Genomic DNA, 26888 nt, shown 5'->3' on the forward strand with positions numbered 1-26888 from the left:
ATGTACCAAGACATTACATAAAACAGGGATTGTTTTTCCACTATTTATAATTTGGCAGATGCTTCACATAGAGAACATGTTTGTGTGGCCAACTTTCATGTTCAATGAAGAACATCTGGGATTGGGAGCACTCTGTCTAGGATGTGTTGGAAATGTACAGATTCAGAAATAGACAAACCCTAATTGGGCATTCTAAATGAAGGAATGTGTTTACGTCAAGAACAAATAAATTGTTACAAAAATTCTAGAATGATCATGACATAGTCAAATGTCATCAGTATTTGGTTCTTCGGTCCGTTGTATAATCTGGGTTATCACCACAAAATGTTCTCAAGAAACTGGATGGCACCGTGTCAAATGACCTATTTGTTTCATTGTGGTTGCTGCTATTTTCAAACCACTAACAAGGAGGGAGGGGGTTGTTTGGCTCCTTGCTCTCTGGCCTTCCATGGACATCTCTATTCTATATGGTCTTGGCAGTATTTCCTTATTTTCTACAGCTTGGCAACCAAGCTTTGGCGCCCATGTGAAGCTGTGACATCTGATTTAGAGGATTTTGGGACAGGAAATGCCCCAGTGTTTCCTTGATTCCTCCTAACGAGGATGACTGATGTCATGTTACGTCCGTGCTGATGCTGTGAACTCCATTGTTTCAGCGAACAGCTGATGTTCTGTCCGACGACAATAGGGACATTGAACCGATACGGGAGGATCATTTACTCAATGATCTCTATTAGCAGGCTATATCCAGTATTTTGGCCCGCTGAACTTAATGCATTTGGGTACTAGCTTAGTTTGAGTGTAGTTCGCTGCCAGCTATTTAGTGTGAATCTATAATTTTGCTTGTGTGAAGTGGAGAGAGGAATCTTGGTATCAAGGGAAAGATAGGCACACTGTAGAATAGACTGAGCAATGAGCCGTCTGTGATAATACAGAGGGCTGTAAATGTGAATTGTGAAATGTACTGTAAATGTGAATTGTGAGATGTACTGTAAATGTGAGGATCGTTTCTAGATGAACGGTCATGTTGAAATCCCGGCCATAAAAGTCCAGACAGCAGTGGATTAGCAGTCCCTAATAACAGTCTTACAGACAATCCAACATTATGGATTAGTGGTGTCATACACTGTTGCGGTATGTTTGTGTTGTTGATTGTGTGAAGTGTTGCATGTAAATGTTTGGCGTGTTTCTAATTAGGTTCGGCTCTAATAGTGTATTACAAGAATAAATTCCAAACACACACAGATTTCCTTACTAAACACGGTTGTCGGTCAAGTTAATTTAGTCTTTTTTTCTTCAGTTGAATCAATGACTTACTGAGGAAAGTCAGAAGGAAAAGTTGTAACCTAAATCGCTTGTCTCTCCTCACCCTCTGCCTCTGGAGTATAGACAGACCAGAGAGAGCAGAGATTTCACACGTTACAGACGTCACTCAACACTTTTCCTCTCTGTTCTTGTTTTAAGGCCCACGCCACACCTAGGTGGACAAACACACACACACACACACACACACATATACGCTTAAGCCCACATGCAAAGAATCTTTCTCTCTCTCACACACACACACACACACACACACACACACACACACACACACACACACACACACACACACACACACACACACACACACACACACACACACACACACACACACACACACACACACACACACACACACTCACCGCTTTGAGAGGCAGGGAGGCTGTACAACACACACACACACACACACACACACACACACACATACACACTGGAGTACACACCCCTTTGAGAGTCAGGGAGGCTGTACAACACAAAGTTCCATATAAGGGCATTTGATGATGTAATGCTCCATAGGCAGGGAGCGTGCAGTGAGACATATCTTATTGTTTGGTCTCCCTGCTGGAATGTCCACATCATAGACCGCTGTGTGAGAGCTGAGAGACAGAGAGAGTACGGCAACATAATGAGCTTCAATCACTGAGGCTGCCACCAGACAGACCTATGGAACAGGTAGGAGGAAAAGCAACTTTAACTCAACTTAGCTGCTCTGTTGGTTCGTTATGGAGCACTGTGACTGAGTGCAAGGGGGAAAGTACAGCTTTGATATTGAAATTTGTTGGGTTAGTGTAAAGAATTGATATCTGACTCTGGGAAAGTTGTGTCTTTTGGGATACAATTATAGGCAATCTATTAGAAATAAAGGTTTCATTCAACAAGTTCATGAAAAAATGGTGAAACAATTTTGACCAATTTCATTCTGATATTTTGGAAACTGTGATTACAATTAAACGGATGCTGAGTACAGTAACTAAATATTGTAACAATCTGTGCACAATGTTTATTCCCTAACTGTGATTTTCAAATGTACCATTGAGGGAGGACATTGATAGAAGCTGATTCCGTGTGTGAGTTAAAGCTATGGGTAATACTCAACACTCACACAACACTCTAATGTCTGTGAGAATCCGGGGGAAATGTGCATGGTGAAATCAAAAAGATGGTCATTGTTATTTGAACCTGCTCTCCTGTGAAAAATGAATCACTTCTGAGTGATACATTTATGAACCAACAAGTTAAGTTTGAACATAAACTCAGATATTACAATGAATTCAACAACCTCAAAAATATATATATAGTTTTTGATGAGCTATTGATTGTGTAACATACAGCATAGCCAGCTAAACCCCTAAAATGTCACTTTTAAAAATTAAATATTTAACTAGCACAGTCATTCAACTGAAGGCATACAAATATTGCCTGTAATTTTATGAGCCCATACTGCTTACTGATTGCCCTCTGCTGGACGTAAGCTGGCCAGCTTCCTATGTCTCTTTCATAAAGCATTCCAGGAATAATCCTCCTAACAAACTGACTGCTTCTATCTATTTACACTTAAAACACGGTTCAGGATCAAACATGAACAGATCATTGTTTTATGTCTTTTGTAAATGATGTGTATGCTCCCGTGTGAAAGAGGCCTAGAACCTGAGTCTCAATGAGACTACCTGTTAATATAAATGTCAAATCAAATCTGGTGTTTTAAGGGAAAGGGCAGGATATTGACCTATAACAAGGGCATTGTCTTGGACATTGACTTCTAAAACATACACACAGAATACTGGCATGAATACTGGCATGTCCTGTATCATCTCAGCAGCAGCACTGTTTACAGAGTCTGAGCCATAGTTTCCAGCTCTGAGGACACAGCTGCTTATTTAAATGTGAGGAAAAGCCCTCTGTGGCCTTCGCCATAATGGTGGGCATGGTGACATCCTGCTGCCGGCTGTGTGTGTGTGTGTTTCCCCCTCTGCATGCTGATGTTGCTCAGAAGAGGTCAGTAGGTGAATGGTTGGTTTTGGGTTAATAGCCATCTGCACCCACACCCATTTCTTAACTGCTTACCATGCAGAAGGCATCACTCTATTTTCCATGACATAGAAACTCCTTATGGGAATGTACCATTTTAGACAGACTGACTCTATTTGGAAAATTGGCAGTGATAAAATAAATTGTTCAATCAAGTGTGGCCTTTACCATACCTCGTAATCAACATTCCGGTAAAATCCCAAAGTTAATCACTCAATTGAATTATTTAATCTAGAATAGAATTTGATTGTTTTTCAATGATTAATAAACAAAGTCGCTGTTCTCTGCAGCTGACATCTTGTATAACCAAGTTTGATGGTAAAGCCGTATAAGGATGAACTGGGTAAACTAGTATATCATTCATTGGCAAACGTTGAGAATTTCAAGTGGTAACCTTCATGCCCCTCGTATTCCCCTTTCGACCATATCGTCACAGTTGACTCACTGGCAGTTGAACTTCTGCTCTCCCAAGTTGTGTTATTCAATTGTCAAGTCCCACTAGTCCAGCAGAAAGAGTCCATGGGAAACAGAATCCAATGACTGTCCCTTAGGAGGGACATAGTATTCTCATGGCAAGCGATTAGGATCCTAGGGAACACATGTAATTCCTCTCCACAGACATCATATAGCCTAGTATGTCTTGGCTGATCTCAAGCACCTGATTAATAATACATGGAAGTTTCCCTGAATGTATCTTCTGTTTCCATAATGTATCTTCACAATATGTAGCCCTCTGTGATTAACTAGCAGAGTCTAAAGTCCAGGACCTCGGCTCACATTCTGTTCTGGTTTGATTACATCACTGGGAAAACGGAGCATAGCTGGGTAGCGGAGATAACTGCTAGAGTAAACAAGGATACAAATAAAGCAGTCTAGCTCTAGCTACATTCTAGCTACATTCTATCTCCATTTTCAGGCTTTTATATGGCTGCCACTCCACTGCTCTGCCCTGACGTCTCAGCAATGTTAATAGAATATCATGATTTAGATTATTTTTTTCTAAATGATCATTTCTGCCAGAAAGACATGTCTTCAGATATTATAGAACTGTCTACCACACATTCCCATTGTGAACTTTCTCAGTGGTACACTAAAGGCCTTTACAAACTCCTCCCCATCTGATGCTTTCCTACTGTACATCAACTTCAAGCTGATCAGCTTTGATCATCAGATCTCTGGCACAGTGGAACATGTGGAACATCATGGGATTAACATCATAGGACATAGGACAGTCCCAGCCCTACCATGGACCTGCCTTAGCCCCAGCCCTACCATGGACCTGCCTTAGCCCCAGCCCTACCATGGACCTGCCTTAGCCCCATCCCTACCATGGACCTGCCTTAGCCCCAGCCCTACCATGGACCTGCCTTAGCCCCAGCCCTACCATGGACCTGCCTTAGCCCCAGCCCTACCATGGACCTGCCTTAGCCCCATCCCTACCATGGACCTGCCTTAGCCCCAGTCCTACCATGGACCTGCCTTAGCCCCAGCCCTACCATGGACCTGCCTTAGCCCCAGTCCTACCATGGACCTGCCTTAGCCCCAGCCCTACCATGGACCTGCCTTAGCCCCAGTTCTACCATGGACCTGCCTTAGCCCCAGCCCTACCATGGACCTGCCTTAGCCCCAGCCCTACCATGGACCTGCCTTAGCCCCAGCCCTACCATGGACCTGCCTTTGCCCCAGCCCTACCAGGTACCTGCCTTAGCCCCAGTCCTACCATGGACCTGCCTTAGCCCCAGTTCTACCAGCTACCATGCTGACATCATGTTCCTCTACAGGAGACGAGGTGTAATTAGTGATCCCTGAGAGAGGCCCTCTGTTTATCCAGCCAGGCTGTAATTGCCTCTGGAAGCAGGGGGGATTCCTTTAAATATATAACCAGAGAGAGAGGGAGGCAGGGGGTAGTAGAGGAACCCCTTAATTAGGGGATTGTTCCATGCCAATGCGACATCTGTGCTAGCACGCTGGCAGCTGCACATTCAGCAGTCATAACATCCCCTCCGACGCTGCCTGGAGCGGACGCACACTGGCCGGTGCGATGCATGCCCTGCCAGCTACCGTGACCCCAGCTTCCCCCGTGATTCTGTTACATATGCTGTATATACAGTAGACTGTACATTTACACTGGGCATACACCTACACACATGCTCACAAGTACACACTATGAACTCAATATCACTCTAGATGTTAAAATAACTGCAATATAAGCTTAGTGGTTTCTTTAAGCAGGGTAGGTGCTTCTAACAGGTATGACAGAGGGCTGTATTCACTGGGACATTTTAAAAACAGCAGTGTGGTTGAATACGGGTTTAGTCTTCAGTTTGATGGGGACTGATGGGAGTATTCTTGTCAGATAGGGGTCAGGGTAAACATTCAGCATTCTAGAAAAGTCTAGCCACCACAGCCAAAGATCAGAGTGCATTTGGAGGGAACATCCTCACACAGTACAAACACTGCATTTAGTCCATTCTCTATTATTTTTCTTCTTTCAAGTAACAGTAGATGAGAAATACAGGACATCAGTAATCAGTCATGCAAATCCTAATAAGAGTAATCTAGATTGTCCATTTGTATAGGAATGACTATAAGAAGTACTATTTTGGACTTTTACTATGGCGTGTAGAGTTTCCAACCCATATGAGAGTTAACTGCTATCGGGGGACCTTAAAAGGAACACACTGCAAGTGTATGTCAGGCTACCGACTTGGGAAAGTTAGCACAGTTATATTTATGATCTGTTAAAGTTTCCATTACATAAAATGTCAAACCCCTTCAGAAATCCATTCAGTATGGTCAGACAAATGTGACACCCATGAGTGTTTATGGTGTGTCTGCATTCCTACTAATAATAGGCCCGATGGCACTTTGGGAATAAGAATTAGACACATTTGACACTACACAAGCAAACAACGAATGACAATTTTCTACCAAGCTGATATACTGTATATTGTTTGTTATATTATTGATGTCGTGTTATGTTGCTCCCTGTGTCATCCATCATCTTCTCCACCCATGTGTAAGTTGTCCAATGTGTGTATCAGTGAAAAGTTCAACATGATTTTTTATTCAAACTTTTTTTTTTCAAACTTTTTTTCTTTCAGACTGAAGTTGCTCATTGACCAGGAAAAGGCCTATCAGGAAAGGAAAGAGGAGGAAAACAACAAGAAGGTCACCAGCCTAAAGGAGGAGCTGACCAAGCTGAAGTCGTTTGCGTTGATGGTCGTGGACGAGCAGCAGCGCCTCTCAGAGCAATTGACCCAACAGACTGCTAAGGTCCAGGAACTGACCGCCAGCGCCTCCCACACCCAGGAAGAGCTGAGCTCTGCTAATGCAAAGGTGCAAAAGGGGGAGGAGAAAGTTTTTCACTTGGAGACAGAGCTAGGCGACCAAGCCAGTCGCTTTCACCAGGAACAGGAGACCATGACAGCCAAACTGACCAGCGAGGATGCCCAGAACCGGCAGCTCAAGCAGAAATTGTCCACACTTAGCCGGCAGCTGGATGAACTGGAGGAGACCAACAAGACCCTCCGGAGGGCCGAGGACGAGCTCCAGGAGCTGAGGGACAAGATCAGCCGCGGGGAATGTGGCAACTCCAGCCTCATGGATGAGGTGGAGGAGTTACGGAAAAGGGTTCTGGAGATGGAGGGGAAGGACGAGGAGCTGGTCAGAATGGAGGACCAGTGCAGGGACCTCAACAAGAAGCTGGAGAAGGAAGCCAGCCAAAGCCGTAGCCTGAAGGCTGATGTGGACAAGCTGAACCACAGGATCATGGAGCTGGAGAAACTAGAGGATGCGTTCGGCAAGAGCAAACAGGAGTGCAACGCGCTAAAGTGCAATCTGGACAAAGAGAGGACAGTGTCAAATGTTCTGTCCAGGGAGATGGACATCCTGAAAGCGAGGGTCAAAGAACTGGAGGCCGTGGAGGGTCAGCTAGAGAAGACAGAGCTTACACTAAAGGAAGACCTCACCAAGCTGAAGACGCTGACGGTCATGCTGGTGGATGAAAGGAAGACCATGGCTGAGAAACTGAAAGCGATGGAGGACAAGGTCCATAACAGCACTGGCAAACTGCAAGCTGAGCAGGACAAAGTCACAACAGTAACAGAGAAGCTTATTGAGGAGAGCAAGAAAGCCCTAAGGTCGAATGCTGAGCTTGAGGAGAAAATGTGTGGCGCCACCAAGGACAGGGATGAACTCAAGGCCAAGCTCCAAGCCGAGGAGGAAAAGAGCAACGACCTGCAGTCCAAAGTTACCATGATGAAGAAGAGGTTGCAGTCACTGGAAGCTGCAGAGAGGGAATTCCTGAGGAACAAAGCCAAAGAGGAAAACATCAAGGTGCCCATCGCCAACCGCTCCCAACAAGAGGACTACAAAGTCAAAGAGGAAAACATCAAGGCGCCCATCGCCAACCGCTCCCAACAAGAGGACTACAAAGTCAAAGACCTTACGCAGGAAGTTGAGCGCCTGAGGCGAAAACTTAAAGATATGAAGGTTGTCGAAGACGACTTGTTGAAGACTGAGGATGACTTTGAGTCAATGGAGAAGAGATACTCCAGGGAACAAGAGCGAGCAAAGGCCTTGATGGAGGAGTTGGAAATATCCAGAAATGAGCTCTTAAAGTACCAACTGGCAGAGAAGCAAGAGTCCAACCAGGAGCACATCCTCTACAAGCGTCTGAAAGACGAAGAGGCCAAGTCCAGTCATCTGACCCGAGAGGTGGCGGCCCTAAAAGAGAAGATCCATGAATATATGGGCACAGAGGAAAATATCTGTCGCATGAAAAACGATCACTCCACCTTGCAAAGAAAACTGACTCTGCAAGAGGTGAAAAATAAAGAACTGTCCAGAGAGATGGAGACCCTCAATCGGGAGCTGGAGCGATACCGTCGCTTCAGCAAAAGTCTCCGCCCAGGCATGAACGGCAGACGTTTCTCAGACTTACAGGTGTGCACCAAGGAGGTACAGACAGATCTAGCAGACCACCTTCGACCCAACTACAAGAGCATCGCCCCACTGGAGCGGGCCGTGGTGAACGGAAAACTGTACGAAGAGAGTGACTCTGGGGACGATCCAAACTACAACAATGAGCTGCCCCTCGCAAAAGGAAACCCCTCCCTCTTCAACAATGTCAACAACCTCAACAACAACATCAGGAGAGTTCCCTTTCTCAAAACCAAAGAAAGCCACAACCCAGTCAATGGGAAAGTGCAGGTTCCCAGACAGAATGGGAACCATGTGCAGCAAGGAGACGTGTTTCTGACACACAGCCCCGGGCAACCACTGCACATCAAGGTAACCCCAGACCACGGGCATAACATGGCCATGCTAGAAATCACCAGCCCCACCGCAGAAAACACCCAGTCATACACCAGCACTGCAGTCATCCCCACAAGTGGAGGTCCACCCAAACAAAGAATCACCATAATTCAGAACGCATCCATCTCCCCGACTACCAGAAACAAAGGTCAAAGGTCCCCCTCGTCAGATGGTTCCCCCTGCACTCCTGATCGAGCCATATCTCCCTTCACCATGACCACCTACTCTAGAGCGATGACCCCAGACTCCTCTGGGTCGGTCACTCCAGACAGGGCTATGTCACCCATCCAGATAGTGTCGGTCACAACAGGCACTCCTGACCGGTCCCTATTCACGGAGCCAGTAGAGGTCATGGGAGGTCATGCAGTCTTCAGGGTGACACCAGAGAGGCAGAGCAGCTGGCAGGTTCAGAGGTCCAACAGCTCCGGCCCAAACGTCATCACCACGGAGGACAACAAAATCCGCATTCACTTAGGGAGCCCCTTCATTCAGAGCTTAAACACTACACCCCAGCCTGTGAGCCCATGCTACTCACCTGGGCAGGAGCAGAGATCTCCTGTATTATCCAATGATACCCCTGTCAAAGGCAACAGCAAAATCACAAGTAGCATCACTATAAAGCCATCATCCACCCCAATCAAAAGGCCTTCACAAATTACAGTAAGTAATGCCTATGATTGACTGATTCCCCATCCCAAGAGACCTCACCCCATTAGTAAACCCTAGTTTGTCCGTCTCCCATTAGCACCACCCAACCCAACCTCCTCAGTCCCTTGTCATCCGATCTTGATCCATCCACCTCCATTTGACTTGATCTGTATGAAGAGAGGCCGACCTCTGTTTGTGTTTGGGGTTTGTTTGTTTGGTTCTGTTTGGAAAGATGTTTGCATGCATGAATTGTCATTCAAATACAAAACAGAACAATAACCCTTTGAAGGCACTTGTAGTAAGAAACGTTTACTGAACACCGGGGTAACTTTACTGTATATGCTATTTGGTAAAAATACCATGTACTAAGATTATTCACTGATGGACCGTTTCAATTGTGTTTAAACTTCATATTACACAACTTGCATTTTGTTTAAGCTGATTTATTTTCTAAATATTAAAGTGTGCAAAAGTTGTTTTAGTTTGTCATCCATGCTTGCATATTTAATTTACTCATTCAGAAGTGGTAAACCCTGCATGCTGAATGATGAAAATGAGGAATATATTTCAAGGTTAAAATATATTTTTTATGTTTTTATTTATGCATGTTTTCTAAGTTTTTATATTTTATTTTTTCATTGTGATCATATTTTAACTGCTCAAGTGCTACCTTAACCATTTGAAATAGTATTCAATCAATACAACTACTGATAGCAGTCCATTGTCCTTCAACCATCAAGACACACACATTCAATGAATAGGACATTTTAGAGACACTTCATTTATGTTTTTTACTAGCAGGACTCTACTAGAAGAACTCTTGTGTGAACGTCCAGAATTTATTAGAAAAGGGAAATAGGCCAGGGAATTCTGACATGTGTTTACTTGGCTGAGTTAAATTCATAGGCTGGTGATGTCATAGTTCCTCCTTCTATCCCAAACACAAAAACCCAGTTACCAAGAGTAAAGACTGAGTGAATTTGAAGTTCCTCTTTAATGATACCATGGAAAGTACATGTAAGTCAGCTTGGACGAACGAGAGGTGCTTTAACTATTGAGGGTCTTCTCCAAGTGGATGTTTCTTTGCTGCAACTCTCTGCATCAATTTGAATCAATATTCTTTACGTTCATCATAGTGTTGTATGATTATTTTGCAAATACATACAGTTGTTTTAATGGCAAATTATCATGCAACCTACACAACAATGCAAATAGATTGCAGTAGAGGAATGAAGAAAAACCCCACTCATCCCTCAAAGCACTGGCTTATCACGAAGAGACTTCTGAGTGACACTGGTAATATAAAGCTCACCTGAATGAAGCATACATGTGTCAGATCCATTCACGCATGTGAAAATGCACACCCAATCCAAATACCCTCTGTAGCACTATAAAGAGGTGTCTATGTCAAGCTTTAAATCGATTCAGGCTGGGAGCATTGACATTTGGAAACAGGATCACAATCTCTCAATGCCCAAGAATAATTTGCAGGCTAAACAAGATGCTATTCATTCAAGGGATCAGAGCAGCTGTGTCCTTAAATATCCTCCATGTCATTATCTATGTGATCGTACTTATTCACATCTAGTGAGGTCATTGTTTGAGCCAGGCAGGTCACATGTTCTGATGTAAAAATAACATCACAGTCCATATCGAATGAGAGCAAAGTGCAAGTAGTATGGATGATGGCTTCATAGTTTGACACACCCTTTCCTTTTGTATATCTCACTTGACGCATGACCTTTGGCATGTCAGATAAATCTAAGGTCTATGTAAGCTATACAATCACACAGCACCATCATCCACTGTGCCGTTTTTCAATACAGAAAGGATAGTAGCCAATCAGAGGCGAGACTAATCTTCAGTGTACATCACAGGTTAACCTAATGTAGCAGGCGTAAAAAGACGCCTGAGCGGAGTTCCCACATCCGTTATTAAGGGGAAACAGAAGTTAGGTTATTGTATCCCTGAAAACCGGATGTAAGCGGTTTCTGGCGACCCTGCATAGGCTACTCCCAGGCTAGTTTAGGAGTTGATGGGATTCACGTTTACAATAACGGTCATCATCACAATGGTATCCAAACACCTTGGCCGATAGGCCCAATGAACAAGGAGAGGAAAATAAACGGACAGGGCAGGGCCCATTTCAAACAAAGGCCTCATATTGTGAACTAAAGAGGATCCTGAGGCTCAGTAGTGTGCTGTGAAATAGTGTCTCGCACCACAATCCAAGCACCAAACAAATCCTGTGTTTTGTTGCCATGGAGACAACTGTGCATCTTTGCCAGTATTGCAGAACGCAGGCCGGCCTAGTGAACTGCAGGCTGGTCTGTCCGTGGCAGAGGAAGTGCTTACTCTAGTACTCCTGTTGCATGCCTCCAAAGGGAGGAGGCTTATAATTAAAGGTCATTCCGTGTAAAATCAACATGGCCCCCTGACATGACCCACACAGATTTTCTGGTCCATTAACCTCATTTTCAAAACACATTTCAAATTTATGTCCTGCATGAATTTATGGACATGGTTCATTGCACGTTTCAGAATTAATCTTCGAAACCATAAAACACTTATACACACTCACTTACAGTTGGTCTTTAACAGCGTTTAACCACTCACTCCTTGGACTGGTAGATTCACTCAATAGCTTTCGGCATGTAACTGGAGTGTCTCACAAGAGCTCTCTCTCAGAGAAAGAAAAAGTGATGAAATAAGCTGCAACGTTAAAACTACATTATAATAACCTATATTGCGCAACAGGTCTGGGAGAATGCCTTAATGTGTTAAATGAACCGCCTCCCCAATGACACCCTATTCCCTATGTAGCACACTACTTTTGACCAGGGCCCATAGAAATAGGGTGTCATTTGGGACACATATTCATCATCTATACCCCTTCTTGTCTTTCTTTGCTCTAAGCGCCCTCATCATCACCCCTCTCACATGCAGTTACATTAAAGCCAGAGGAGAAAGATAGTTTTTTTTAACTGAGCAGAGAGACAGAGGTTTAAACTGAACAGAGAGAGAGAGAGAGGGTTTAAACTGAGCAGAGAGAGAGGGGGGGTTAAACTGAGCAGAGAGAGGGATCAGAGAGGGGTTTAAACTGAGTAGAGAGAGTGGGGTTTAAAATGAGCAGAGAGAACGAGAACGAGAACGAGAGAGAGGTAGAGGGGGATTTAAACTGAGTAGAGAGAGAGCGTGGGGTTTAAATTGAGCAGAGAGAGAGTGGGGTTTAAACTGAGTAAGAGAGAGAGAGAGAGAGAGAGAGAGAGAGAGAGAGAGAGAGAGAGAGAGAGAGAGAGAGAGAGAGGGGTTTAAACTGAGCAGAGAGAGAGAGGGGGGTCTAAACTGAGCAGAGAGAAAGAGAGAGAGAGGGGGGAGAGAGGGATTTAAACTGAGTAGAAAGAGAGAGGGGTTTAAACTGAGCAGAGAGAGAGGGGTTTAAACTGAGCAGAGAGAGAAAGAGAGAGAGGTTTAAACTGAGCAGAGAGAGAGAGCGGGGGTTAAACTAAGCAAAGAGAGAGAGGAGTTTATACTGAGCAGAAAGAGAGAGGGGTTTAAACTGGGCAATAACTGGGGTTTAAACTGAGCAAAGAGAGAGAGGGGGGGTTTAGACTGAGTAGAGAGGGAGGGTAGACTGAGAAGAGAAGCATTTAGACTGAGCAGAGAGGGGTTTAAACTAAATGCAGAGCGATGACAAACATGAAGAGTTCCTATGGTGACATCACCTTCTGGCAGAGCTGAGACGGAGCGCTAGGAGCATTAGATGACAGTTTAAGCTGATTGTGCAGTAAACAACACAATGATGCAAACCCCACAGGAGACATTTCCTGTGACTGTTTTGGCAGTTGGTGCTAAAACACGATCCAATACCTGTCTCCAAACATTTTCCCTTCCCACTCTCTCTTATGAGCCTTCTTTGGGAGCAAAACAATTACTTGTCTGTGAATAGCTCTATAAACTCCCAAGACGGTTTCAGAAAGGGAATCATGGATTTCTTTAGTTCCAATCTTTACAGAGGTCGGTTGTGTTGAAAAAATGGTCAAAGCTTTACTTAAAGAGTACTGTTTTATTAGTCTACTTGTTATACTGCACACATACATGAGCCTGTACATGTCTTAATTAGCATGTAATGATTTAATTTTTAATGTTGTTTTGTCCAAAATTGCTAGATATTTGCTACTGTATGCCAAAAAACATAATTTGGCACCATCTTGTGGTCAGTTTGGTAAACAACCTACAGTTATATATCGTAAGGATATTGATCCCTTTTTTCTCTCCGTCTATTCTCAGATCCCCTTGGAAGCATTCCGACGCCCAGGTCCAACCAGGATCCCCAAACCTAAAGCCTACAGTACAAAAGGAACAAACAGTGCGGTCAATCCAGGGCAGAGTAATAAAGGACAGCCCCAGACAGCTCTCTCCTCAGAGAAGACGCTGCAGGGTACTCAGAGTGCAGCCAACAACCTAAATGTGGTCAACTGTCCCACTAGAATATAACGTCACACACTTGGATGTATCATCACATTATGATCTCAATTATGATGTATTCCTGTTGCTACACAGACTTCAGCTTTTGTGTGCCTCGGTATTGATAATGAAAACACCAAAATAGGAAGATGAGTAGGCCTAGGTTAACTAGCATACGTGTTTCACAAAGAAAAATTCACTGATCTGTCTGTGTAAGCAGCAGGGACACAACTTTTACTGGGGACGGGGTTTTATGATTGGAATGTGATACAAAACAGGGCAGCGGGGTACTTTAGGACCATGCAGACACCTCCGAGCGGTCGGGTAGAAAAAAAATACAATATATATATATATATATATGTGTGTGTCCCCACCTCTAAAACCAAAGTTGCGCCCCTGGTGAGCAGTAACTGTAGTAATTGATCAATTATGAGATATATATATATATATATATGTATATATATACATATATATAGGCTACTGTTATTGCTAATACCATTAAAATATGAATGTGTATTATCCCCTTGAAACATGAACTGTATTGCTATTTTAATGTGGTAGACCTATCTAATTTACATCCACTACTTAATTAGTCTAATTCTATGAGTGGCAAAAAAAGGAATGCTATTAACAGTTTGAATAATGTACATGTGTATTATTGGTATTTTATGTTGAATGCGACCTCCTCAGTGATGATCTCTGAAATGTAATGATCAGACTATTAATTGGTTATCAATAAATATTGTTTTTATACCTACATATACATATAGACATTTACATTTTATTTTATATATAAGAAACCCAGCTTGCTCTGCCTGAAATATAGAACGTTAAAAAAACTCCCAATCTGGTGGGAATATGAATTGTGCAAGCTAATATATATATATATATTTTTAAATGGGTAATTATCACAGTATTCCATCACAGAATTTCACCACTGTGTAAATGCAGGCCTACCTGTATATCAGAGGATCTCATCATGGTTCAATTCAAAATGACATCCTCCAATTGTAATGCACACACCTGTTTCGACGATGACCAATCATGTTGATGGGTCAGTCAGGTGATCAGACAACCACACCTTCGTGGTTCATTCTTTGTGGGAGATGCAGATTATCTATGAAGTTTTCTTAGCAGTAGCCTCCAACCTGTTATATGAGGTACTCCAAATTCATGCCCGGGTGAGACAGATGGGTATCCAGATAGGTTTGGATTTGGTCCCAGCCCGTGTGGTGGTGGAAGGGAATGAGGAAGTAGATGTTCTGGCTAAACAGGCCCTTAGGAGAGAGGAGATGGATGTGGAGATGCCGATAAGCAAGGAAGAGGCTTAAGGGAGTAATAAGGACAGTCGTGGTGCAGAGATGGCAGGAGCAGTGGAACAGCAACACTAAGGGCAGGCATCTATTCCAAGTACAGAGGAAAGTTGGGGAGGGGAGGACGGCAGGAAGAGAGAAGAGAGGAGGACATCTTTACAAGGCTACGGGTGGGACACTGCAGGTTGACTAAGACATTAAATGTGATAGGAAAGCGTCCAACAGGAAGGGGTACTATAGGTAGTACAGCTAAGACCAGCCTTTTTCCTAGCAGGTTAGGACAATTTACGCAGCAGGTTAGGATAATTAACGTGGCAGGTTAGAAGACTTAGATTAAGGTTAGGAAAAGGGTTAGGTTTAGCTCAAATGCTCTGCTAACCTGCTACAAAAAGTAACTTCCGGTCAGAGCTGTACTCCCTCTAGTCACCAACCACAGGAAGGTGTGATTACTGCCAGGAAACAGAGATAGTGGAGCATGTACTGATAGTGTGGGCAGTATTGAGAGGGAAATAGAGATCCAGTATGAGGGAGAAGGGGGTAGAGGAATTGAGTTTAAAGAGCATACTGAGTAGAACATCATTAGATACAAAATCAAATCAAATTGTATTTGTTACATGCGCCGAATACAACAGATAGATGTGCATCTTACAGTGATTTAGACCTTACAGTGATTTAGACCTTACAGTGATGTAGACCTTACAGTGATGTAGACCTTACAGTGAAATGCTTATTTACAAGCCCTTAACTAACAATGCAGTTTTAAGAAAGAAATATAGAAATATATAACAAATAATTATGGAGCAACAATAAAATAACAGTAGCGAGGCTATATACAAGAGGTTCCGGTAAAGAGTCAACGTGCGGGGGCACTGGTTAGTTGAGGTAATTGAGGCAATATTTACATGTAGATAGAGTTAAAGTGACTATGCATGGATAATAAACAGAGAGGAGCAGCAGTGTAAAAATGGGGGGTGGGGTGGGGACAATGCAAATAGTCCGGGTAACCATTTAATTAACTGTTCAAGAGTCTTATGGCTTGGGGGTAGAATATGTTAAGAAGCCTTTTAGACCAAGACTTGGCGCTCCGGTAACGCTTGCCATGCGGTAGCAAAGAGATCAAACTATGACTAGGGTAGCTGGAGTCCTTGGCAATTTTTAGGGCCTTCTTCTGACACCTGCTATAGAGGTCCTAAATGGCAGGAAACTTGGCCCCAGTGATGTACTGGGCCGTATGCACTACCCTCTGTAGTGCCTTGCGGTCGAAGACCAAGCAGTTGCCATACCAGGCGGTGATGCAACCAGTCGATGGTGCAGCTGTAGAACTTTTTGAGGATCTGAGAACCCATGCCAAATCTTTTCAGTCTCCCAAGGGGGAATAGGTGTTGTCGTTCCCTCTTCATGACTGTCTTAGTGTGTTTGGACTATGATTGTCCGGACCTCTGGCAGTCTCTATGGGGGTGCCACAGGGTCCAATTCTCAGGCCGACTCTCTTCTCTGTATACATCAATGATGTCGCTCTTGTTGCTGGTGATTCTCTGATCCACCTCTACGCAGACGACACCATTCTGTATACTTCTGGCCCTTCTTTGGACACTGTGTTAACTAACCTCCAGACGAGCTTCAATGCCATACAACTCTCCTTTCGTGGCCTCCAACTGCTCTTAAATGCAAGTAAAACTAAATGCATGCTATTCAACCGATCGCTTCCCACACCTGCCCGCCTGTCCAGCATCACTACTCTGGACGGTTCTGACTTAGAATACGTGGACAACTACAAATACCTAGGTGTCTGGTTAGACTGTAAACTCTCCTTCCAGACTCACATTAAGCATCTCCAATCCAAAATTAAATCTAGAATTGGCTTCCTATTTTGAAACAAAGCATCCTTCACTCATGCTGCCAAACATACCCTCGTAAAACTGACTATCCTACCGATCCTCGACTTTGGCGATGTAATTTCCAAAATAAAATAAAATAAATTCCTTCCAGTTCTCTGCTGCCAATGACTGTAACGAACTGCAAAAATCACTGAAGCCGGAGACTCATATCTCCCTCACTAACTTTAAGCACCAGAGCAGCTCACAGATCACTACACCTCTACATAGCCCATCTGTAAATAGCCCATCCAACTACCTCATCCCTATACTGTATTTATTTATTTATTTTGTTCCTTTGCACCCCAGCATCTCTACTTGCACATTCATCTTCTGCAGATCTATCACTCCAGTGTTTAATTGCTATATTGTAGTTACTTTGCCACTATGGCCTATTTATTGCCTTAACTCCCTTATTTTACCTCATTTGCACACACTGTATATATAAACTCTTTCTACTGTATTATTGACTGTATGTTTGTTTATTCCATGTGTAACTCTGTGTTGTTGTATGTGTCGAACTGCTTTGCTTTATCTTGGCCAGGTCACAGTTGTAAATGAGAACTTGTTCTCAACTAGCCTACCTGGTTAAATAAAGGTGAAATAAAAAATAAAAAAGTTTTTTGTGATGTGGACACCAAGGAACTTGAAGCCCTCAACCTGCTCCACTACAGCCCCGATGATGAGAATGTGTGTGTGTGTGTGTGGGGGGGTCAGTCCTTCTTTCTCTGTAGTCCACAATCATCTCCTTTGTCTTGATCACGTTGAGGGAGGGGTTGTTATTCTGGCATCACACTGCCAGGTCTCTGACCTCATTCCTGTCTCATCATTGTCGGTGATCAGGCCTACCACTGTTGTGTCGTCGGCAAACTTAATGATGGTGTTGGAGTCGTGCTTGGCCATGCAGTCATGGGTGAATGGGGAGTACAGGAGGGGACCCTGTGTTGAGGATCAGCGTGGCAGATATACAGTCTCAAATATTTTGTTGTCTTTTTTAAGAGAAAAGGGGCTGGCAGGTAAGATTTAGTTCCCCCCTCTCTGGCCCACAGGCGCCTTACAAATAAAGATTGCAGTTTTGAAACTGCAGTAAAATGCAGTAACTGCAGTCGAGCTGAGCTGTGTTGCTTTTACGCCAAACATAACGTTTTGCATTGTTGCCATAAAGTTCAATTTTGGTTTCATCTGACCAGAGCACCTTCTTCCACATGTTTGGTGTGTCTCCCAGGTGGCTTGTGGCAAACTTTAAACAACACTTTTTATGGATATATTTTAGAAATGGCTTTCTTCTTGTCACTCTTCCATAAAGGCCAGATTTGTGCAATGTACGACTGATTCAGCTGTAGATCTCTGCAGTTCATCCAGAGTGATCGTGGGCCTCTTGGCTGCATCTCTGATCAGTCTTCTCCTTGTATGAGCTGAAAGTTTAGAGGGACGGCCAGGTCTTGGTAGATTTGCAGTGGTCTGATACTCCTTCCATTTCAATATTGTCGCTTGCACAGTGCTCCTTGGGATGTTTAAAGCTTGGGAAATCTTTTTGTATCCAAATCCGGCTTTAAACGTCTTCACAACAGTATCTCGGACCTGCCTGATGTGTTCCTTGTTCTTCATGATGCTCTCTGCGCTTTTAACGGACCTCTGAGACTATCACAGTGCAGGTGCATTTATACGGAGACTTGATTACACACAGGTGGATTGTATTTATCATAATTAGTGATTTAGGTCAACATTGGATCATTCAGAGATCCTCACTGAACTACTGGAGAGAGTTTGCTGCACTGAAAGTGAAGGGGCTGAATCATTTTGCACGCCCAATTTTTCAGTTTTTGATTTTTTTTAAAAGTTTGAAATATCCAATAAATGTCGTTCCACTTCATGATTGTGTCCCACTTGTTGTTGATTCTTCACAAAAATGCCTGAAATGTGGCAAAAGGTCGCAAAGTTCAAGGGGGCCGAATACTTTCGCAAGGCACAATGGACAGTTTTTAACATCTCGTCCCGTGTTTTATGATTCAGCTGTCGGCTATATTAGCCACGACTTACAGTTTTTTGTGCTGCTTCAAATGTTGAACAAAGTTGGAAATTGTTGCCTCTGTCTGTAATTTTCTTCCTGCATGTTTTGCAAGTTACAATTCGTTTTTTGATGGCTACAGCGGAGTCTTTATATCTGAAAATAATACTTTTGGGTATCACCTTCCCAGGGCTCCGTCTGAATTCACCCCCGTTCCTCTGCACTGCTACTCTCAACTGTTTCTCAGCCGGCACAATTTGATTGGCTGCTGTCTGATTCAAACTGTAATCCGTTAAATGAAGAGTTGATGCGCTGCACACATTTTAAAAAGCATATTGTTTTATATTTGGGCTTGGGGAGGGTATCAAGTCAGGTCGAGTCAAAAGGCTCAAGTCCAAGATAATTCACGAGTCATTGGTGTTAATGTCAAAGTCGAGTTGCTGATTCGAGTCCAAGTCACGTGACTCGAGTCCACACCTCTGGTATATTGGCCGTATATCACAAACCCCGAGGTGCCTTATTGCTATTATAAACTGGATACCAACTTAATTAGAGCAGTAGAAATACTTATTTTTTCATAATCGTGTTATACGGTCTGATATACCACGGCTGTCAGCCAATCAGCATTCAGGGCTCGAACCACCCAGTTTATACTGCACTCTTACTGCAATCTTTTTTCGTAAGACCAGTACAGTAGGTGGCGGTAATGCTTCATAACGTTGGATGCCAACCTCCAATAAACCCCACAGAAGAAGATTTTTAAAAATCATAGCAATGACTATTACCATAATACATTTGTTGTCATTTGTTTTCTACTTGGCAGCTGCATGTTATTAAAAGAAAGTGCATCAATGGTCGCCCACAACAGAACTGGTCAAATGTTTGCAAAGTCTATGTATTTTTACTATAAAGTAGCTAGCTAACTATCCCCCAGCCAAAAATGTCAGGTATGTCAGACTTCAACCACTTCACAAATGGCTACGTAAATCCTATTTCACAACAGTACAAGTGTCGGCCTACTGTATTTAAGCAGTTATTATTTTTGGGTATTTCAACATAGCGCAATTCAAGATCCCATTCGCCAATAAAAATGCACGCGCCTGTTTCGACATTGACCAATCAGGTTGATGGGTAATGAACCACGTCCGCGCGCTAAGTTCTTGCGGTAGTATTTTGTCATACATTCGCGGGAGAACAGCTTTGCCAGTAACTATTTCAATTTATGGCATTTATTTGAGGTACTTGGCAGGCGGTAGCTGCGTGTTATTAGTACAACCTTTACAGTTTGTTGGCTGCACACTACTAGACAGTTTCCTAGCTAGCTAGACAGCTAACGTTAACAACATAACTGGCAAACATTTTGCAAGAGGTCTGTCGTTTTGAACCAAAGTATCTAATATGGCAACCATATTTCACTCAAGACGTGCCCTGATGGAAATCCCAGCTCCACAGCCGAAAATTGCAGGTACGTCTGACTTCAACAACTTCATAAAGTAGGTAACGTTAGCTGGCTAGCCAGCTCCATTTCCCTCCACTGCAACATCACAACAGCTGTCCTTGATAAAGTAAGCGCGCGCCAGGAACAAATGTGGCTAAGTAGCGGCTACCTTATTTTCTAAATATGTTGAATCATAACAATGAAGTCAGCCAGTAAGATCCAATAAAACACTGAGTCTGAACAATCAAATTGTGTCAATTTGCTAATAATGGAAATAAGTCCGTTTTAACTTGTGTGGGCAACTAGCTAGTTAGCCAGCTTTGAGTTAGCAATTGTATTGACACAACATGGTACCTATTGTTAGCCTTTGCTAAACTTTACCTAGTTATAACTAGCTGATATTGGACATTTAGCTAAGTAATAAGGATTGTGGGTGAGCTGTTTGTAGCTTAATTCAGCAAGACATGACCATTATTTTTGTTTTATGCAAGTACCAAAACATTGCATCTGCCTTTCTAGTACAGCTAGAATAATATTGTAACTGGGCTAACTTTGATCCTGTAACGTTAGTAGACACATGCACTCTAAAGTTATGCCGAATGTTTGTTTTTTTTGCAGCTCGAATGAGAAGGTCCTACCTGGAGGTTCTAAGTTCACGCATAGCTCCATTTTCAACCACTTCTAGAGGCAGAAACCTGACCAGCAATTCAAAACGTGGGCATTCATGTTAGTAAGCAAATTAAATGGATCATGTCATTCAGTTTCTAGTCTTATATTAGTTGGCCTGTGACCAATACGGTGGTGTATGTTTTGCAGTGGACCCAGCCATATACAGAACAGGGAGTAGTCGGAGTGAGGCCCAAAGTGAGAGAATGGAAGACGACCAGACACCCATGTCCAACCAGCAGCTTGTGCAGCTCATAAGATCTTTCATCCTACTAGAACAGGGGCAGAGGCAGGAGCCCAGAGCCCTCACTACAGACCTGAAGCCTTTACAGGAGGACTTGCACCTGAAGAAGACTAATGTCTACAGATCTATACCCTACTCACGCCTGGGGTCCAACAGAGACGCGCACTGTTACAGAAAGGCATATCCACACCTGGTGGTGTTTAAAGTGAGTATCAACATTTTTGTTTTATGCTCTTCAAGTTGCCCTTATGTGAATGTAACTCAGGTAATTGACCTGAAGTTGAATCTCCTTGCAGTAAATAATATACGTCTTAAGATTTACACTAACTTTATTCACGCTGATTGTGTGGGACTTAAGTGCTTCTAAGATGGTTTAATAGCTAGACATTCTTGGTTGTCATGGTGATTGGTACTACGCTGCATCACCTGCTGTGTGTTTTAACGAACCTTGTCTTTTTCCTCTCAGGTTTCCTGCCAGGAGTGGGGTCAGCTGCTGCTGCAGAACGAGGAGTGGGAGTCTGCTCTGGAGCACGCCCTAGTGGCGTGGAGGTACACCAGTGAGCTGCCACAGTGGGACACCAGCAGCCACAACTTGGTGAGGGAACAGTGTTACAGCATGCTGGCAGCCCACTGCATTACAGCTCTACAGCACTACTGCCCAGACCCCAGCAAAGCCATAGAGCTGCACAGGAGGTAAGGGTCCTCCTTTCTTTGGAACCTTTTCACAGGTTATGCTTGAATTGTTAACACTGTATTGAGTTTAAAATGGGTGTTTCTGTTGACTGAGAATTGGCAACGTTTGGATGGTAAAAATGCATGAAAATTGAGAAGTAAATATGCTCTATAAAGTCACTTTGGCTATGCATGGAGGTTGGTTCTGGTTGTTTTTTAAATCGTATATCTCTCGTCTGTCAACTCCGCCTGTTAGTCTTGACCTCCTGCTATAGCAAACTTGCAACACTGTTACTGGTACTGGCTCACAAATTGAGTCTGACAGACGAGGCTCAAGGCTCCACAGTGCGACCATTTTACTCGCATATGCCCCTACATATTCTGCTGTGGCCTGGAATTCTAATTTAGGAGCACCAGTGCGCCTAGAAACATGGATTCTAGCTTTATTACCTCGTGTAAATAAGTTCTGTAAAAACACAGACCTGGCAAATGGATTATTGTCATTGTAGTTAATTACCACGTTTTCTGCGCTGAACTATATAAAACATTGGCCTGTTGGAAATTACAACCTACTACATCGTCCAGCCTGTGCTTGATCTGATTTTTCTCTAGAGAAACTGCACATTGGCATCACATTCTGGCAAATTTAAATATGTTTGGATATTTGACCGGCACAACTTTTTCCTATTGGAAACACCGGGAGTAAAAGACACCTACAGTGGCAAGAGAAACTATGTGAACCCTTTGGAAATACCTGGATTTCTGCATAAATTGGTCATACAATTTGATCTTCATCTCAGTCACAACAATAGACAAACACTCTGCTTAAACTAATCACACATAAACAATTATGTTTTCATGTCTGTGTTGAACACTGTGTAAACATTCAGTGCAGGGTGGGAAAAGTATGTGAACCCTTGCATTTAATAACTGGTTGACCCTTTGGCAGCAATAACCTCAACCAAACGTTTTCTGTAGTTGAGGATCAGACCTGCACCACGATCAGGAGGAATTTTAGACCATTCCTCTTTACAAAACTGTTTCAGTTCAGCAATATTCTTGGTATGTCTGGTGTGAAGCGCTCTCTTGAGGTCATGCCACAGCATCTCAATCGGGTTGAGGTCAGGACTCTTGAGATGAGGCCACTCCAGAAGGTGTATTTTCTTCTGTTGAAGTCATTCTGTTGTTGATTTACTTCTGTGTTTTGGGTCATTGTCCTGTTGCATCACCTAACTTCTGTTGAGCTTCAATTGGCAGACAGCCTAACATTCTCCTGCAAAATGTATTGATAAACTTGGGAATTAATTTTTCTGTCGATAATAGCAAGCTGTCCAGTCCCTGAGGCAGCTAGGCAGCCCAAAACTATGGCGCTCCCTTCACCATACTTTAGTTGGGATGAGGCTTTGATGTTGGTGTGCTTTTCCTTTTTTTCTCCACACAGTGTTGTGTGTTCCTTCCAAACAACTCAACTTTAATTTCATCTGTCCACAGAATATTTTGCCAGTAGTGCTGTGGAACATCCAGGTACACTTTTGCAAACTTCAGACGTGCAGCAATGGGTTTTTTTGGACAGCGGTGGCTACTTCCGTGGTGTCCTCCTGTGAACACCATTCTTGTTTTATGTATTGTAGACTCATCAACAGATGAGATATTAGCAGAGGTTTCTGTAAGTCTAGCTGATTCTTCTTAACCTCACTGAGCATTCTGCGCTGTGCTTGCAGTCATAATTGCAGGACGGCCACTCTAAGTGAGAGTAGCAACAGTGCTGCACTTCAGTTATAGACCATTTGTGTTCCCGTGGACTGATGAACATCAAGGCTTTTAGAGATACCCTTTCCAGCTTTATGCAAGTCAACAATTCTTAATCAAATCAAATTTTATTTGTCACACATACACATGGTTAGCTGATGTTAATGTGAGTGTAGCGAAATGCTTGTGCTTCTAGTTCCGACAATGCAGTAATAACCAACAAGTAATCTAACTAACAATTCCAAAACTACTGTCTTATACACAGTGTAAGGGGATAAAGATATATGAATGGGTGATGGTACAGAGCAGCATAGGCAAGATACAGTAGATGGTATCGAGTACAGTATATACATATGAGATGAGTATGTAAACAAAGTGGCATAGTTAAAGTGGCTAGTGATTGCATAAGGATGCAGTCGATGATATAGAGTACATTATATACGTATGCATATGAGATGAATAATGTAGGGTATGTAACATTATATAAGGGAGCATTGTTTAAAGTGGCAAGTGATATATTTACATAATTTCCCATCAATTCCCATTATTAAAGTGGCTGGAGTTGTGTCAGTGTGTTGGCAGCAGCCACTCAATGTTAGTGGTGGCTGTTTAACAGTCTGATGGCCTTGAGATAGAAGCTGTTTTTCAGTCTCTCGGTCCCAGCTTTGATGCACCTGTACTGACCTCGCCTTCTGGATGATAGCGGGGTGAACAGGCAGTGGCTCGGGTGGTTGATGTCCTTGATGATCTTTTATGGCCTTCCTGGAACATCGGGTGGTGTAGGTGTCCTGGAGGGCAGGTAGTTTGCCCCCGGTGATTCGTTGTGCAGACCTCACTACCCTCTGGAGAGCCTTACGGTTGTGGGCGGAGCAGTTGCCGTACCAGGCGATGATACAGCCCGCCAGGATGCTCTCGATTGTGCATCTGGAGAAGTTTGAGTGCTTTTGGTGACAAGCCGAATTTCTTCAGCCTCCTGAGGTTGAAGAGGCGCTGCTGCGCCTTCTTCACGATGCTGTCTGTGTGAGTTGACCAATTCAGTTTGTCTGTGATGTGTATGCCGAGGAACTTAAAACTTGCTACCCTCTCCACTACTGTTCCATCGATGTGGATAGGGGGGTGTTCCCTCTGCTGTTTCCTGAAGTCCACAATCATCTCCTTAGTTTTGTTGACGTTGAGCGTGAGGTTATTTTCCTGACACCACACTCCGAGGGCCCTCACCTCCTCCCTGTAGGCCGTCTCGTCGTTGTTGGTAATCAAGCCTACCACTGTGTGTCGTCCGCAAACTTGATGATTGAGTTGGAGGCATGCGTGGCCACGCAGTCGTGGGTGAACAGGGAGTACAGGAGAGGGCTCAGAATGCACCCTTGTGGGGCCCCAGTGTTGAGGATCAGCGGGGTGGAGATGTAATCTTAGGTCTTCTGATATCTCTTTTGTTTGAGGCATGGTTCACATCAGGCAATGCTTCTTGTGAATAGCAAACTCAATTGTGTGTGTTTTTATAGGGCAAGGCAGCTCTAACCAACATCTCCAATCGTCTCATTGATCGGACTCTCGGTTAAACAACTCTTGACAACAATTTGCTTTTGGAGAAGTCATTATCCTAGAGGTTATCATACTTTTTCTAACCTACACTGAATGTTTACATTATGTATTCAATATAGACAAATACAATGTGCGTATTAGTTTAAGCACACTGTCTATTGTTGTGACTTAGATGAAGATCAGATCAAATTTGATGACCAATTTTTATGCAGAAATCCAGGTAATTCCAAAGGGTTCATATACTTTTTGTTGCCAACTGTGAAGAGAGATCTGTGGGAATACTGCTCCTTTAAACTCTTATTTTCTATAACTCTTTCCTTCAGGTTTAAGATGGCACAGCTGCACAGTCAGTTGATCTCTCCTTGTATTCAGGAGCTGGAGACAAGCCTCGGTGAAGCACAGGTTTGTTCCATGAACACTCACTGAAATGGCCAACCTGCTGAAATGGCCAACACTAAGATCCGCTGACAACAATCAGCACGGCTTCCAAGTCTATGGGGTTGCACTATTGAACAGCGTATATCAGTGGTTGCCATTCAACTATGTTTGGTGTCCTTGCCTTGTGTTGCGCTATTCCCCCTTGCCTTGCCTACAGTATTCCCTCAGAGTAAATACAAGAGAGCTTTGAATTTTGGTATGCTGTTTTTTAAATATGAATTTAAGATTTTTGTATTTGTTTTGTAAAATGTGTTTATTGCCATTGAACTATTGAATGTTATCATAAGGAAATTATGAAATGGCCTTTAACATGTAAAATGCTGTCCATAGGGAAATTATGAACTGTACTTTTCACCAAGATGTTTTTATATGGGGGATGTTTTTGTGGATGTGTTGAAAAATGCCACGATATACATGAAACAGCTGCCATATTTCAACTTGGCTGAATGCTACCTGTTTTGTAAATATTTGTCTAAAGTAACTGTTTTCTTCATCCTGGAAACTTGACATTTTGATAAAATCTAATTTAATAAAATCCTACTTAGTTTTTCGACATTGACTTTCTGGTTTTGTCTCCTCTAAAACACATGACACTGATTTACTGTTTTGAGACTTTGGAGACCTGCTTTGTCACTGAATTAATTAGCTGGTTTTCCCCTTGTATTTTGCCTAATTCAGAGGACAGAGGTTCAGTGCAAGCATGTGAGGAGAATTACATTTTCCTTTTGTTTTGACTGTGACTGCAACATCTCATCAACATTAGTTCCTCGCAATAGAAGTGGGACAGAGACACGTCAGTTCTATTCATGATTCTTCAGTCTGCACGTCACTGGGACATTATGTTCTAATTAACTTCATATATTTCCATCAGAATGTTCCTCCAATGTTTTCTGCTGAGCACTGCGGTAGTTGGTTGCCCTTTACTCAGTGACTGTCTGATTGTCCTTTTCCCTGTGCCACCACTGTGTGGAGCCCATGTTACATGATTTATCCTGAGCACCAACCTCTTGTTTAAACCCAGCACAGTACACTGGCATTCAGAAATACCCAATGGTTAATGCTGAACGAATGAAGAGAATGAAATCTAGCCTTGCCCGCTAATTCGTTTACACTTACATGAAAAGCTTCATCACCAGATGTGTAGCAGTACATCCAGTTC

General features: G+C 43.2%; 2 protein-coding genes across 5 annotated transcripts in view; both read left to right on the forward strand.

The window, feature by feature from the left end:
• Positions 1 to 14544, forward strand: part of LOC118377791 (filamin A-interacting protein 1-like) — an 81713-nt gene extending 67169 nt beyond the window's left edge. For 2 of the 3 annotated variants that reach the window (XM_052513928.1, XM_052513929.1), the window contains exons 5-6: positions 6456 to 9330; positions 13609 to 14544. In XM_052513928.1, the coding sequence (XP_052369888.1) occupies positions 6456 to 9330; positions 13609 to 13815 (3082 nt within the window). In that variant the 3' untranslated portion in view covers positions 13816 to 14544. Of the gene's footprint in view, positions 1 to 1834; positions 1996 to 6455; positions 9331 to 13608 lie in introns of those variants that run through there. The other variant, XM_052513930.1, reaches the window with a different exon arrangement.
• Positions 14545 to 20074: 5530 nt separating this feature from the next.
• On the forward strand, positions 20075 to 26282 carry LOC118377790 (uncharacterized). Of its 2 annotated transcripts, none has more exons than XM_035764746.1 (5): positions 20075 to 20445; positions 21037 to 21132; positions 21235 to 21533; positions 21795 to 22021; positions 25615 to 26282. In XM_035764746.1, exons 1-5 carry the CDS (start codon positions 20379 to 20381, stop codon positions 25715 to 25717), a joined length of 792 nt encoding a protein of 263 aa, XP_035620639.1. In that variant the 5' UTR covers positions 20075 to 20378; the 3' UTR covers positions 25718 to 26282. The 2 variants fall into 2 exon arrangements, with proteins under 2 accessions (XP_035620639.1, XP_035620638.1); XM_035764745.1 differs by having other exon boundaries at positions 20076 to 20445; positions 21037 to 21144.
• The last annotated feature ends 606 nt before the right edge of the window (positions 26283 to 26888 follow it).

This window comes from Oncorhynchus keta, unplaced genomic scaffold (assembly GCF_023373465.1).
Source record: "Oncorhynchus keta strain PuntledgeMale-10-30-2019 unplaced genomic scaffold, Oket_V2 Un_scaffold_14384_pilon_pilon, whole genome shotgun sequence".
Lineage (NCBI taxonomy): Eukaryota > Metazoa > Chordata > Actinopteri > Salmoniformes > Salmonidae > Oncorhynchus > Oncorhynchus keta.

What these genes read in the sequence shown, in the direction of transcription:
- LOC118377790 (XM_035764745.1), top strand. Translation starts at nt 20,379, where the DNA reads ATGGCAACCATATTTCACTCAAGACGTGCCCTGATGGAAATCCCAGCT. An exon ending in TCCACAGCCGAAAATTGCAG is followed by an intron (nt 20,446 to 21,036) that starts GTACGTCTGACT and finishes TTTTTTTTGCAG; the next exon opens with CTCGAATGAGAAGGTCCTAC. An exon ending in GCCATAGAGCTGCACAGGAG is followed by an intron (nt 22,022 to 25,614) that starts GTAAGGGTCCTC and finishes TCTTTCCTTCAG; the next exon opens with GTTTAAGATGGCACAGCTGC.